This window comes from Lampetra planeri, chromosome 52 (assembly GCF_965212315.1).
Source record: "Lampetra planeri chromosome 52, kcLamPlan1.2.h2, whole genome shotgun sequence".
Lineage (NCBI taxonomy): Eukaryota > Metazoa > Chordata > Hyperoartia > Petromyzontiformes > Petromyzontidae > Lampetra > Lampetra planeri.
In genome coordinates this window covers 3587464-3600737 of record NC_136158.1, presented here as the reverse complement: position 1 = coordinate 3600737, position 13274 = coordinate 3587464, and the positions used below count along the sequence as shown (strand labels likewise).

Genomic DNA, 13274 nt, shown 5'->3' with positions numbered 1-13274 from the left:
CTCACACCCGACAACTCCCCCCCATGGATTACAGATGCCTGTCAGAATCCAGACACTTGATTCGTGCAAATTTAGTATTTTCATTATGATTTTTTTTCTTTCAGGTTGTCCATGAAGGTATAAAAGGTCAAGGTGCAGCCCTGCTCACCGCACTGCTGGCAGAACGGCCTCCACCGTAAGAAGTCCTTCTATTTCGAACTGGCCAGAATTAATCGTCGGCAAGTGGTGTAAGCACCCACACTTTACCCCACCACGTTGCAACCAGCTGATGGACTCACATTCGTACCGCGGGGTGGGAAGGCATCGGGGTGAGGGGAAGGAACTCGCCCCGTCGTTGTTTATTTGAACCGCAGCACCGGGAGATGGAATCGAACCGGCGATCCCACTCTGGTTTTGTAGATCCACCGTGCGAACCACTCCGCCACAGGCATCGTCCTCCGAGCAGTGGGACCCACGGGTGAATTTTCTCCATAGCACGGCCACTGCCGTTGACTCCGCACGCCCCAGTAACTTATTTTACCAACGCTTACGATGATGATGACGACGGTTTGAGCGAATTCACTTTGTAGGGAATTCAAATTTCTGACTAATGCCAAGAATTAAAACTTCCAACAAGTACGTGTATCAGATTTGTGAAAGTGAAATTTTAACACCCCACGCCCAAAAAAAAAATTGAGAGCACTTTTTCAGTTACCGTGCTAATTAGTCTAACACGGAGGAATTAAGGAAAACTTTCTCGCACTTTAACTAGGGCACCGAAGTTTGCAAAGTAAGCGCACGTGAAGCATTTCGCACTGCGATTGCGTCGCCACGCGGGGGAACAACGGGGCAAAATGACACTGCGCTCTTAAAATTGGGCAATTTTGATATCTCGCACGCCGCTCTGCCGCTCTCGAGAACACAACTTTTGGTGGTCCAATGTTAATGCATTCATGACCACCGAGTTATGACCGATTACACAGAACTTGAACCAACACTTCAAGCGTGAGAGGCGGGGCCACGCTCAACAGGCAAAATCATTGTCTGGCGTGCGCGATCTGCGAGACCGCCGCACGAGCAGGTACAAGATACGTGGAGCCTTTTTATTTTCTCACTTATAGTTAATGCCTTCCAGAGAACGTTGAAAGCGTTCACGCATTAAGATCTGTTCGTGGGTGCGGGTTAAGGTGGGGTGGTGTTAGGTGGGGTGGTGGTACCATAACTCTCGTGAAGATCATCCAACGTAAATAAAACTTTAGTGTCGGATACTTAATTTGGAGCTTTCGTGACTGCAGGAATTACTCTTTGGTTCTTTCGGTAAAGTCACGTATAAAGATAAAATAATAAATGAAATACTAGCATACGACGTTTCGATTGCAACACAAGCAATCATCATCATCAGGTGTAAATGAAATAGAAACACAAATCTAGTATACTTAGAAATGTAATGTAATACAACAGGGAGTCGGATAACATAACAGTCAACACCCTGTTATGTTATCCGACTCTGTTGTATTACACTACATTTCTAAGTATACTAGAGTTGTGTTTCTATTTAATTTACACCTGATGATGATTGCTTGTGTTGCAATCGAAACGTCGTATGCTAGTATTTAATTTATTATTTTCTCTTTATACGTGACTTTGAGTGTCGGAGTTGTGTTTGCTCTTCGGGGGGGAACTTACCCCTTTTCAAACGGGTTTGATCAAAGGGTTGCTCAAAACTTAGTGATTAAAAACCCAGCACGAGAGCGATAACCCCCTTTTCCAGGATGATGCCAAACTGAGCGATCATGAAATCTTCATCACAGTGCAAAATGAGCTTTGCTTTAATGATCAACAGCTGCCTGGAATAGAATTCAGGACCCCATCGTGAGTGGGGTCAATGCTCAGACATCGGCAATAGACGACAAAAAGATAAAGGCAAAGATCTGCCGTCTAGCCTTAACATATCTTTTGGGGCAAGTGCTGTTAGCGAGCACCTACGAAGGCCGGCACGGTACACGAGGGGGTGGGTGGCCAGCACCACGCCCCGACCGCCTTTGTCTCCCCAGTGGCAATTTTTAAACATAGCACCAGGTACTCATTTGAGGCCGAGTCGGCCTAGGGGAGGGTGGCCGCGTAGCGCTAACCGCTGCGCCACCGCTCCCCCTGCAATAGCCACCCTGGGCAGCGTGTGCAGGATCATTGGCGTTGATAACGTGTTTCATCCCGTCAAGTCATTCACGGTGGTCAGCCACACTTAGTGGGGAGTGCGTCTGCGTGGGGAGTTTGAAATTACCGTGGATCATGTTAATGTGCCTGCTGCCGGCGCGAGACGCCGCAGTTCGCCGCAGGAGGGTTAATAAGTGTTTCGCGTCAATGTGCCCTCTTCTCGGTATCCAACCGACTGATGTTGCCGTGATTTAAAATAAAGACGTAACGTTACTTTAAGCAGGATTGCGCAGGAGCTGAAGGTGATGAGAGCAGGCTCAATGGGGCGGCGCGGTGGCTAGGAGATGTTGGCCACCTCGCCTGGTATGCAGGAGGTCGTGGGTTCGATCCCGACCCTGACGCCTGCTGGATATTTGGAGTTTGCATGTCCTCCCCCGTGGTCGCGTGGATTATTCTCCGGGTCCTCCGGTTTTTCCCTCCACGTTTAGAAACACGCGTTTCGAGCATTTGGCTGCGATACATTTCCACGTAAGCCACTTTGTTGAGCAAGCATTTGTGGCCAAGCCGCTTCTGAAAAAGCACAATATGTGGGCCTTACCTGGTAAAATAAATAAAAAACCCTCAACTATAGCCACTGATGCTCGCCATGGCAGGAAAACCAAACACTCGTCGGCAGGTTCCTAGCGGCGGTGCGTTAACCACTGCGCCCATCGCTCCCCCGTAATTCAATCAAGTAGATCACAAACATTTGCTCGAGGCTCACCACACGAAGCTTCCGGCCAGCAGCAGCAGCAGCAGCTCGGGAAGCACTCCTCCGGCCGGCTGCCTAATGCAGCCTTCGGTGCATCCAAGCGCTCTCGCTCGCGGCCGTTTAGTCGCATTTGCATTTTCCCATTGGCAGAAATTCGCGGGAGCAGAGCGGCCCCGAAATTTGGCCGTCCCCCTTTTGGCGCCGGGGATCGCGAGGGATGATTTATTTGGGTCCTCGCACACCGCTGGCCCAGTTTGTCTTGCGCGAGCCTTTTGCCGAGTCGGCGGGTTTGGTTTATTTCCCACCACCCACCCCCTTGTCACAGATCGGAAGGCGGGTAAAGGTTAGTGGGATGCGGGGGCCATGGCAGTTGATTTCTCTCAGACGATCGCTCCTTTAATTCTAGATTTGAAGCTTTCGTGACTGCAAGGATTCATATTCTTAGGTTTTTTCGGTAAAGTCACGTAGGTAAAAAATTAGAATTAATAAAAGTAAAATAAAAATAAAAATCACAACGTTTCGGACGCAACACAAGCTTCCGTCTTTAGGTGGAACCGTCACAGCACGATAGCTGTATCAAGTGAGATATCGTGCTGTGACTGTTCCACCTGAAGACGGAAGCTTGTGTTGCCTCCAAAACGTCGTGATATTTATTTTTTATTTTTATTTTACTTTTATTAATTTGAATTTTTTACCTACGTGACTTTACCGAAAAAACCTAAGAATATGGATCGCTCCTTTCCCACATCGCGCTCGCCCAGCACAAGGCCCCAAGGCCACAACGCGCCAAGCGGCCGGTAACAAACGGCATCGACGTTTTGCAAACTGCGCCAGGTGGCTCAGCTCCTGTGAGGATGTTTACACATCGCACCAGGTACTCATTCGAGGCTGATTCGACGACCTAGGGAAGACCCAGCACTGGTTCAGATAAATGTCACCGGTGTTGGCCGTGAACGAAAATCAAACTGGGTTCGCCGGGTTTGTAGCGCAGCATGCTGACCGCTACACACGCACATGACACGCACACGACACGCACACTCACACGCGCCAGCATAGAACTCCACAATGTTTCATAAACGCATCCCGACAATATCCGGGAACAGCGCTCAAAATGGAGGACGTGAAAAAAAAGTGCATCATATCTCTAAGAGAGGGAAAAAGGGATCACGCTGTCATTTGAATGACTCGTGAAAAGAAAATACGCAAACATATGATGGTGGATTATTTCGCAGCCGGGAAGAAGACAAAAAATGAAAAAAAACTGTCGCAGGAGAGAGAGAGGGGGAGAGAGCCACTCGGCATGCGTGTCTCCAAAAAGGTTGCGCAAATACACAGAGAAGAGGAGGAACGCATTTCGCCATTCGATGTGGCATTAGGTGGAGTCGACTGTTGAGGGGAGTGTGGCTAATTTGCCAGCCAATTAAGGTAAAGGGCATGGCATTTCTAATATGGACGTGAGAAGCCAAGAAAAGCCCAGCTCCCATAAGAGGAATGAGTCACACCTGGAGAACAATGGGGTTCAGACTGTGTCTGTGTGATAGAATGTCTGAAATTCCATAATTCAGCCCGCCCCTCCGCCAGACGGAAGCCCCAGGGGTTCAGCTGTTCAACCAACTTGACATGGAGTGGGATAGGCATGGTATGTATGCAATTATGCTGAACTTCTTTCGCGCCGTACGTAGCCAACCGTGCTAATCGGAGGTGCACATCATTAACTGAACATCAATGACGCGAGTAAATGCATTTTACGCATAAGATAGTCGATGCTACCATGGCATAATGGTTATCGCACTGAGCTCGCAACTCGAAACAAAATGCAAGTTTGTTAAACCGCCCCCCCCGCCCCCACCACTGCATCCGCCCACCCCGCAGTATAAAGTTAAAACGGCGCACGACCTCAGTTAGTCGATCGGTGTGCAGTGTGCGGTGGGGTGAAGTGTGGGCACTGCTGACTGCTTATACCCGCGGCAGCTGCCCATTAAATGAAAATCCCTATGAAAAGACTTGTGGTCACGTTACGACATCGTGACAACATATTCTACCCCCCCCCTAATGCCCAAGCCCCCCTCCCCCGCCGCCACCCCCCACATGATGCACGTTTATGAATTCAATAAACACAGTTCCCTGCCACCTCGACCGAGTATCGCTTGCGATTGACGAACACCTGCAACGAACGAAAATAACAGAATCCCACTCCTTGGCTACCGCAATCAAAGCCACTTTCGCAGCAGCAGCAGCAGCAGCTGTGCCTTTACACAGCCTCGCAAGAAGAAGGAGTGCAAAAATAATAACCGTCAATTTTGAAAAAAAAACTACAAAAAAACACCAATCGCTCCATCGCGATGACGCAGGTCTCTGGCGGCATCAAGATTAAAGTGAGTTCAACACGTGGGCTTTCGCGACCAATGTTATTCATAATAAAGGTTTTTGGGTGAGGTCGCCTAAGTATGAATGTGTCGTAACCCTCCACCACCCGACACAGCCACTTAGTAAGGGATTTGTCACGTGAACAAAACGCCAATCAGTTACTACTTCAGCCCACCGGTGTGTTGGATCTCTGCACCTGATTGGGTTCAGTGATGACGTAGTCCTGCTGCTTGATACTGGTAGGAACCTCCTGGTTACACCAGCCCACAGCGGATTATTGTGTCCGTCGTGCAGGGAGGGGCTGGGTGGGGAGGGAGGGGCTGGGTGGGGAGGGGAGGGTGGGGAGGGGCTGGGTGGGGAGGGGCTGGATGGGGAGGGTGGGGCTGGGTGGAGGGTGGGAGGAGTGGGGCTGGGTGGGGAGGGGCTGGTCATCCCGTGGTGCCCTTATACAACTCAACGTTTAACTTACTCACGCCGGCTTGTGCCCGCCCTCACAGTCGGGCATATTTGCAGAATACACCACGCCGCCGTTGACTCTGGCCATTGACCGAGCAACCCAACGTTCCTACCAGCTCCCTCCGCAGGAATGTGTTTTAAGAGTGGAAGCAGGTGGATGGCTTCACTATCCTGGCAAAACCAGCGAAACGTCGTACTACTCAGATTGTGAATGTTGCGGATTTACTCTCCAACACACCGGTGGGCTGAAGTAGTAACTAATTGGCGTGACATATCCCTTACTAATTGGCTGTGTCGGGTGGTGGAGGGTTACGACACATTCATACTCACGCGATCTAACCCAAAAACCTTTATTTATGAAAGATAAAAGTGGTTGGGCAGTGACCACGACAACTTCAGGTGATACGGAACATTTCCCCCACCAGCCATGGAGCAGACCTACCATTCCACGTCCGAGTGCGTTACCTCCCGAGTACAAAAAGCACAGGACACATCATGCAAAGTAGACAAAAAATGTCTCGCAACAGCGGAGGAGAGGAGAACTGACTGTAAGTGAATTCTAGATTTGAAGCTTTCGTGACTGCAAGGATTCACATTCTTAGGTTTTTTCGTGCTGTGACGGTTCCACCTGAAGACGGAAGCCTGTGTTGCCTCCGAAACGTCGTGATTTTCATTTTATTTTATTTTTATTTTACTTTTATTAATTTTAATGAAAAATTTTTTTTTTACCTACTTGACTTTACCGAAAAAACCTAAAAATATGTAAGTGAATTGCCTTGTTTGGTGCATTATCATTATGAAGCAACTGAGATAAACCGAGGCCTTTAATGTACTGGGATGACTTAAGAGATTTCCCAGCATGGCTTATTTCTTTAGTTGTTATGGTCGCAGTGCAAAGGCCTAAAAATGGCCCAAAATGCCTGGCGGCTAGCGACTAACAACTCTGCAGTATTAACGTCGGTCGATACAACATTTGCCACGTAGGGGAGTTCACGCGCGAGGGAATCGTCGCGAGGAGTCAACGGGTGGAAGAATTGAGAGGGCGATCCTGGGAAAACCAGGAGAGGTGGCAACCCCAGAGGCGGGATTCATTTGAGGCCTGGCCTCGACGCCACGGTTACAGATGAAGTGTTTTCCCATCCATTATACAAATTGTTTACGAATCCTTTGGAGACCCAAAGGTAACAGGAATAATCACCCTGTGCCCCCCCCCCAACGGCTAACTGGATTCATGAATAACACGATGACAGATAAGAGGGGCTATGCTTCACCGGTAATGCGATGCATCATTCTGTCATTTTTTATTCATGCCGGGAGACCGCGGTGGCATCGAGTCCATTCCGTAAGGGAGATGGGGGGGGTGGGGAGAGAGAAAAACACCGCCTTTTCACGATTGAATCTTAGGGTGAAACTAACAATTTTCATCAAGTGCTCTTTCGCATCGCACCCCCCCCCCCGCCCTCCCCCCCTGCCTGTGTAACTTAAACCATCAGCTCCCCCATCTCATTCACATTAAACGTAAAGGCAAATACCAGCAGAACTCCACCGTGTTTCCACGGAATACGTAAAAAAACAATATCTCGTAGTCCGTTGGCTACCCCCACCTAGCCCCTAACCTGTGAGAACCCTTCATGAGACTTCTGGTGAACACAGTAGGGAGCAGCCCTCACCCAACCAGCCCTGCCCATGTGACAAGTACGTCGATGTGAATGAGGGGTGGCCCCATCCAGTGATCCACCCCAGCAAGGTGCTGGAGGCAACCAGCTAGCCAGCTACAACACACCAGGCCTCGTCACACCTGTCCCGTCACAGCTGTCCCCGTCACACCTGCCCCGTCACAGCTGTCCCCGTCACACCTGTCCCCATCACACCTGTCCCCGTCACACCTGTCCCCATCACACCTGTCCCCATCACACCTGTCCCAGTCACACCAGGCCTCATCACACCTGTCCCCATCACACCTGTCCCCATCACACCTGTCCCCATCACACCTGTCCCCATCACACCTGTCCCCTTCACACCTGTCCCCATCACACCTGTCCCCGTCACACCTGTCCCCGTCACACCAGGCCTCATCACACCTGTCCCCATCACACCAGGCCTCATCACACCTGTCCCCATCACACCCCTCCCCATCACACCAGACCTCGTCACACCTGTCCCCATCACACCTGTCCCCATCACACCTGTCCCCATCACACCTGTCCCCATCACACCAGGCCTCATCACACCTGTCCCCATCACACCTGTCCCCATCACACCTGTCCCCATCACACCAGGCCTCATCACACCTATCCCCATCACACCTGTCCCCATCACACCTGTCCCCGTTACACCTGTCCCGTCACAGCTGTCCCCGTCACACCAGGCCTCGTCACAGCTGTCCCCGTCACACCTGTCCCCGTTACACCTGTCCCGTCACAGCTGTCCCCGTCACACCAGGCCTCGTCACACCTGTCCCATCACACCTGTCCCCGTTACACCTGTCCCCGTTACACCTGCCCCGTCACACCTGTCCCCGTCACACCGGGCTGCACCAGACTGAGATGATCATGGGCCCCCCTGCCCCAGGGAGGAGACACGGACCACGCTGCTGCAGCAGCGTCGCGAGGCAGCGGCACGTGCAGGGCTCACCGGTACACGAGCGAGTCGTCCGTGCTGCAGTTGTACTGGATCTGGAACATCTTGAGCCCGCGCAGCTCATCGCCGTGCGTCCACGTCACGAGCACGGACGCCGACATGACGTCGCTCACCGCCACAGCCTGCGCCACATCTCCGCCGGGCGACGCGGCGGCGATGTCGGAGGAGCCGGCGGGCTTCCCTCTTCCCGACGCGCGGCCCTTCCCCTCCTCGCTCCCCTCGTCCGTCCCCCCGTTCCGATTGCCGGCGCGGGCGGCACCGTCGCCGTCGTTGTCGCCGTTGTCGACGCCGGCGTGCGGGAGGTTGATGACCTTGAGGTCCACGTAGGCCGTGGCGTGGCCCGCCGCGTTCGTGGCCACGCAGGTGAAGGTGCCGTCGTCACCGGCGGCCGTCACGGCGATGCGCAGCGCGCCGTCGACGGGCGACACGGAGGCGTGCGGTCCGCGGGCGACGCGGCGCCCGCTGGGCGACACCCACTCCACATCGGGCCTCGGGTCCCCGCTGGCGTCGCAGCGCAGCGACGTCGCCTCGCCCTCGAGCACCGACTGCTTGAGCGTGTGGCGCGTGATGACGGGCGGCGAGCAGGCGAAGTCGCCCTCGGGCACCGACAGCACGTAGCGGCCGAGGAGCCGGCGGGGCGAGGCGCACGTCTCGAGGTCGCCGTCGAGCAGCCGCCGACGCAGCCAGAGGAGCTCGCAGTTGCAGTGCAGCGGGTTGCCCCCGAGCGCCAGCACAAGCGCCGTGTCGGGGTGCGTGAACGCGGGGTCGGGCGGCACGCCGCGCAGCTTGTTCGACGTGAGGTCGAGGCGCGACAGCTTGGGCATCTGGTCGAAGGCGCCAGCGGACACGGACGAGATGAGGTTGTGCTCGAGGCTGAGCGTGTGCAAGTTCACCATGCTCTGGAGGGCCACCCAGGGCACGCCCTCCAGGTTGTTGTAGGAGAGGTCGAGGTCTTCGAGGGTCTCCACGAAGTCCTGGAACGCGGCGTCGGCCACCGTCGCCAGCTGGTTGTTGTTGACGCGCAGCCGCCGCAGGCTGTAGAGGCCCCGCAGGTGGTCGGCGAGCAGCGCCGTCAGGCGGTTGCCGTCGAGGTGCAGCGAGCTGAGCTGCGCCAGGTCGCCGAACGAGTAGGGCGCCACCGCCGAGATCTGGTTGCGCGACAGCGTCAGGTCGACGAGGTCCGTCATGTTGGAGAAGTCCTGGGTGCCCACCTCCGACACGAAGTTGTCGGCGAGGTGGAGCTCCACGGTGCGCCGGTCCACGTCGGGCGGCACGAAGAGGAGGCCCCGGCGGGTGCACAGCGTGCCCAACGACGGGAAGAGGCTCTGGCAGACGCAGCGGCTCGGGCAGCCCTGGGGAGCGGTGGCGGTGGTGGTGGCGCACCACGTGGAGGCACACGAGAGCAGCCCCAGCAGGCGGAGGAGCGGAGGAGGATGGGACGGGCGCCACGCCGGGGAAGCCGCCATGCTCCCGCCTCCTCCTCGCCCTGCGCCACCGAGAAGGAGTCGAGAGGGAGAGGGGGTGAAGGAGATCTGCGTCTGGTGTGTGGTGGGCGGTGCGTTTGGAATTGTGAGGGTCCGTCACGCACCACCTTTGCACGACGATTCACCAACCCCTGTCGCCAGGTCACGAGGTTTTTTCACCGGGTTCAATTATAATTTTGCCTGTCAGAATACCATCCCATCCACCCACATACCTACCTCCCCACCTATCGACCTACCTGCCTGCCAACCTACCTACCTTCAAAGCTGCCTACCCGCCTGCTTGCCAACTTACTCACCTATCTACCTGCCTGCCATCTTACCTACTTCCCGACCTCTCTGCCGACCTGCCTTTCTGCCTCGCACCCTGCCTTTCCCACAGCCAATTTGTTTTTGGATTTTTTTTCTCTTTGAATTTACAGAATTTACGTTCGTGTCTCATGCAGGGGAGGTGGCGGGCGGGGGTGTCCTGTTTGTGATATCGGCATACGTGCGCGTGCCACACATCACCGGGGAAATTAGAGCCGGTTGATCCTGTAAGGTGGCAATAGAAATATTCAAATCGTTTATTTACTCGGGGTGCGACCACATTGCCGTGCCGTGTTATTGCCTCGAGCGCCTCTCGTCTTCATCGCGGTTTGCCGAGAGCTGAGGGCACGAGGGACCATTACGCCAAGCGGTCAGCAACATGCAGCCCCGTTTAAGCATCTTCTTATTTTTTCGCAGCCGTGATTGCAATTCGTAAATTTCGGGGCCGGATCGTTGCGTGGCTAAAACCCCAACATCGACGGAGGAAGCAACCATTAATATTTTAATAGATTATACAGTCAATATGTTTGTCGTATCGAGCACGAACACGTTCCTTCGGAGTGGGCAGGTAGAAACTTGGTTGGACAGCGCATTCGTGCACGACAGAAAGCTCGCGGTCACGTGACGCACTTCAACCAATCCAGGAGCGTACATGTTTGGGAGGGGCTATGCACTACAGACAAATAATCCCTGGTGGGCAATTTGGAACTGTTGTTCCTACCTGTATTATTTTCAGAACGTGAGGGGGGGGGGGACATTAAGAGGAAAGACGACGGGAGGGAATTGCAAAGGGGGGGAGGGAGAAGCAGAGCAAAGAGTGTTGTGAATTGCAGTGTGGTGAGTTGGTGAGCGTGCGGGGTGAGTGTGTGATGGAGTGGGTGAGCGGGCGAGTGAGCAGTGACTATAAGGAGGCAGTACAGCAAAGAGTTGAGTAAGCTATCGGAGTATGAATATCCTCTCGTAAATATGGGGACGTATGTTGAACTTCCTTCGCACCGCACGTAGCCAATCCGTGCCGGGGCAGGGTAACAAACGAAAACACAAAAAGCAGTTCTAAAGAAAGGAGTGTTCGACTTGGATTTAAAAGTGTACAGCTCCAGTGGCTTCCTAATATCGGAAGGAAGAGCGTTCCGGAAGCGCGTCTGAAAGCACGCGCGATGCGGTGGCCGTTTCGGAGAAAGGTGCAGCCCTGAAAGTGCTCGCTCAGAGCATTTCTGGAGGAAGGGCCTCCACGAGAAGGCCAACTCTTCCACACGTCACCCCCCACAACGCGCACGACTAACTGCGCTCGTACCCGTTTATAACGCTGCGTGGACAGAGACGAGGTGGGAGGAAGGAGGCATGGGTTTAAGAATCTCGCACCTTTGCTTGAACTGCTATGCCGGGAGATTGAACCGGCCACCACTGACTGAATTGCAAGTGCAGTATGCTGACCATTTCGCCGCGGCAGCATTGCTACTTCTCTTGCACACATAAGCAAAACATTTTCATGGGATGCCAGAGTATGAAGTAATAAAGACTTAGAAATAATAATCATCCAAACGTCCCAAAGTATCATCTTTGTGCGAAGACTTTCACTATAGGCGTTCGCGAGTGAAGATAATTAAATGGTCAGGTGTTGATAAGCCGCATTGAACGATCGCAAATTACTTCAAACGTGTTTCATCTCAGTTTTACCAAAGACGACGTTTATATATTTTTTTTATTTATTACGAACGCCAATTGTCGGCAGAGCGTCGAATCACTGCGCTGGAACCACGACCCATGAAAAGTGGCACCAAAGTCAAAGCTGCAAATGTCGACAAAATCCATCACAGCCAAACAAAATGCAGCCCGGACACCAAAACGAATTTTGCGTGCAAAGCTGCACTGCACGCACAGAAGCTGCCAGCCTTACGCAGACCACCAGCTCAACAGAACTGAACGTGTGGCCCTTTTGACAGAGAGACAATTGGTCGCCGTCCAATTCTAACCGCTCTTGACGAAAGAAGTCGTTTGGACGAATAATCACGGACATCGTTGATGCACCCGCAATAAACAACTCCGCACCTCCATCCCCATCTCTCCTCCCCCTGTCCCACCCCCCCACATTAAATCGGATGAGAGAGCTTTGCACTGCAGTGGAGATTGAACCGCTGACTCTGTGCACTCTAGATTGAAACGTCAATTGTTTAGGAATGTTTCTTTGTGTGTGTGCGTCTAGTTTGTTGTCCTTCCCCCGTTCACCACGTTAGAAAGTTGGTGTTGCCGAATGAGACCTCAAAGAAGGTCTCATTCGGCAACACGTTCAGATGTGCTTCTACGGCCGTCTGGAACGCTCTTGTCTCCGATGTCAGGAAGCCACTGGAGCTATGCACTTTTAAATAATTTTGACTTAAAACGTATTTCTTTGGAAATCCTTGTTTGTGTTTTAGTTTGGATGTCCTTCCCCCACACCTCCAATTAGCACAATTGGCTACGTACGGTGAAAAAGAAGTTCAACATACTGTTCATACATACAAGGAGTATAAACCATCACGTAAATTCCGGTCATCCTCGCAGCTGCTTTTGGCTAGCCATCGAACAAAGACGGGCACTGCGTCGCGCGCTTTCAGATGCGCTTCTGCGGCCGTCTGGAACGCTCGTCTCGCCGATATTAGGAAGCCACTGGACCTGTGCACTTTTGAATCGTCTAGTTTTAAAACGAATTTCCAAAGAAATTAGTGTCGTATTTAGTTTGGATGTCCTTCCCCCGCACCTCCGATTAGCACGGTTGGCTACGTACGGTGCGAAAGAAGTTCAACGTACACATGCGTTTCGTACATACGCGCATTCGGCAGCCCAGGCTGCGCGTGGATGCGCTGACTGCACGCGCGTTAACGCACGCATGGAGGGAGGGGGCTTACGCTCCACCGAGAGAGCGGCGTCGTCCACGGGATGTCATCGAAACCGGTGCGCAATGGATAAAAAAAAAGATAATCGACGATGATGATGATGATGATAACGATCATCAAAGTGGAAGAAGTGACATTTTTTTCAAGTACGGTGGCGTTTTGTTTGTTGTTAATTCCCTCCTCCTCCTCTTCCGCACACTTTTCACAAAACCGCAATTATGAATCTCATCTACCCGCTAATTGCGAGCCTTTGGCTTTGTCGGG

At 52.9% G+C, this 13274-nt stretch overlaps 1 protein-coding gene across 1 annotated transcript in view; it reads right to left on the bottom strand.

The window, feature by feature from the left end:
* LOC144734624 (leucine-rich repeat and fibronectin type-III domain-containing protein 4-like) overlaps nucleotides 1–9838 on the bottom strand; it is a 51175-nt gene extending 41337 nt beyond the window's left edge. Inside the window, exon 1 of the mRNA XM_078616893.1 lies at nucleotides 8342–9838. Within this exon, the coding sequence (XP_078473019.1) occupies nucleotides 8342–9813 (1472 nt within the window). The 5' untranslated portion in view covers nucleotides 9814–9838. The remainder of the gene's footprint in view (nucleotides 1–8341) is intronic.
* Between the last annotated feature and the right edge of the window lie 3436 nt (nucleotides 9839–13274).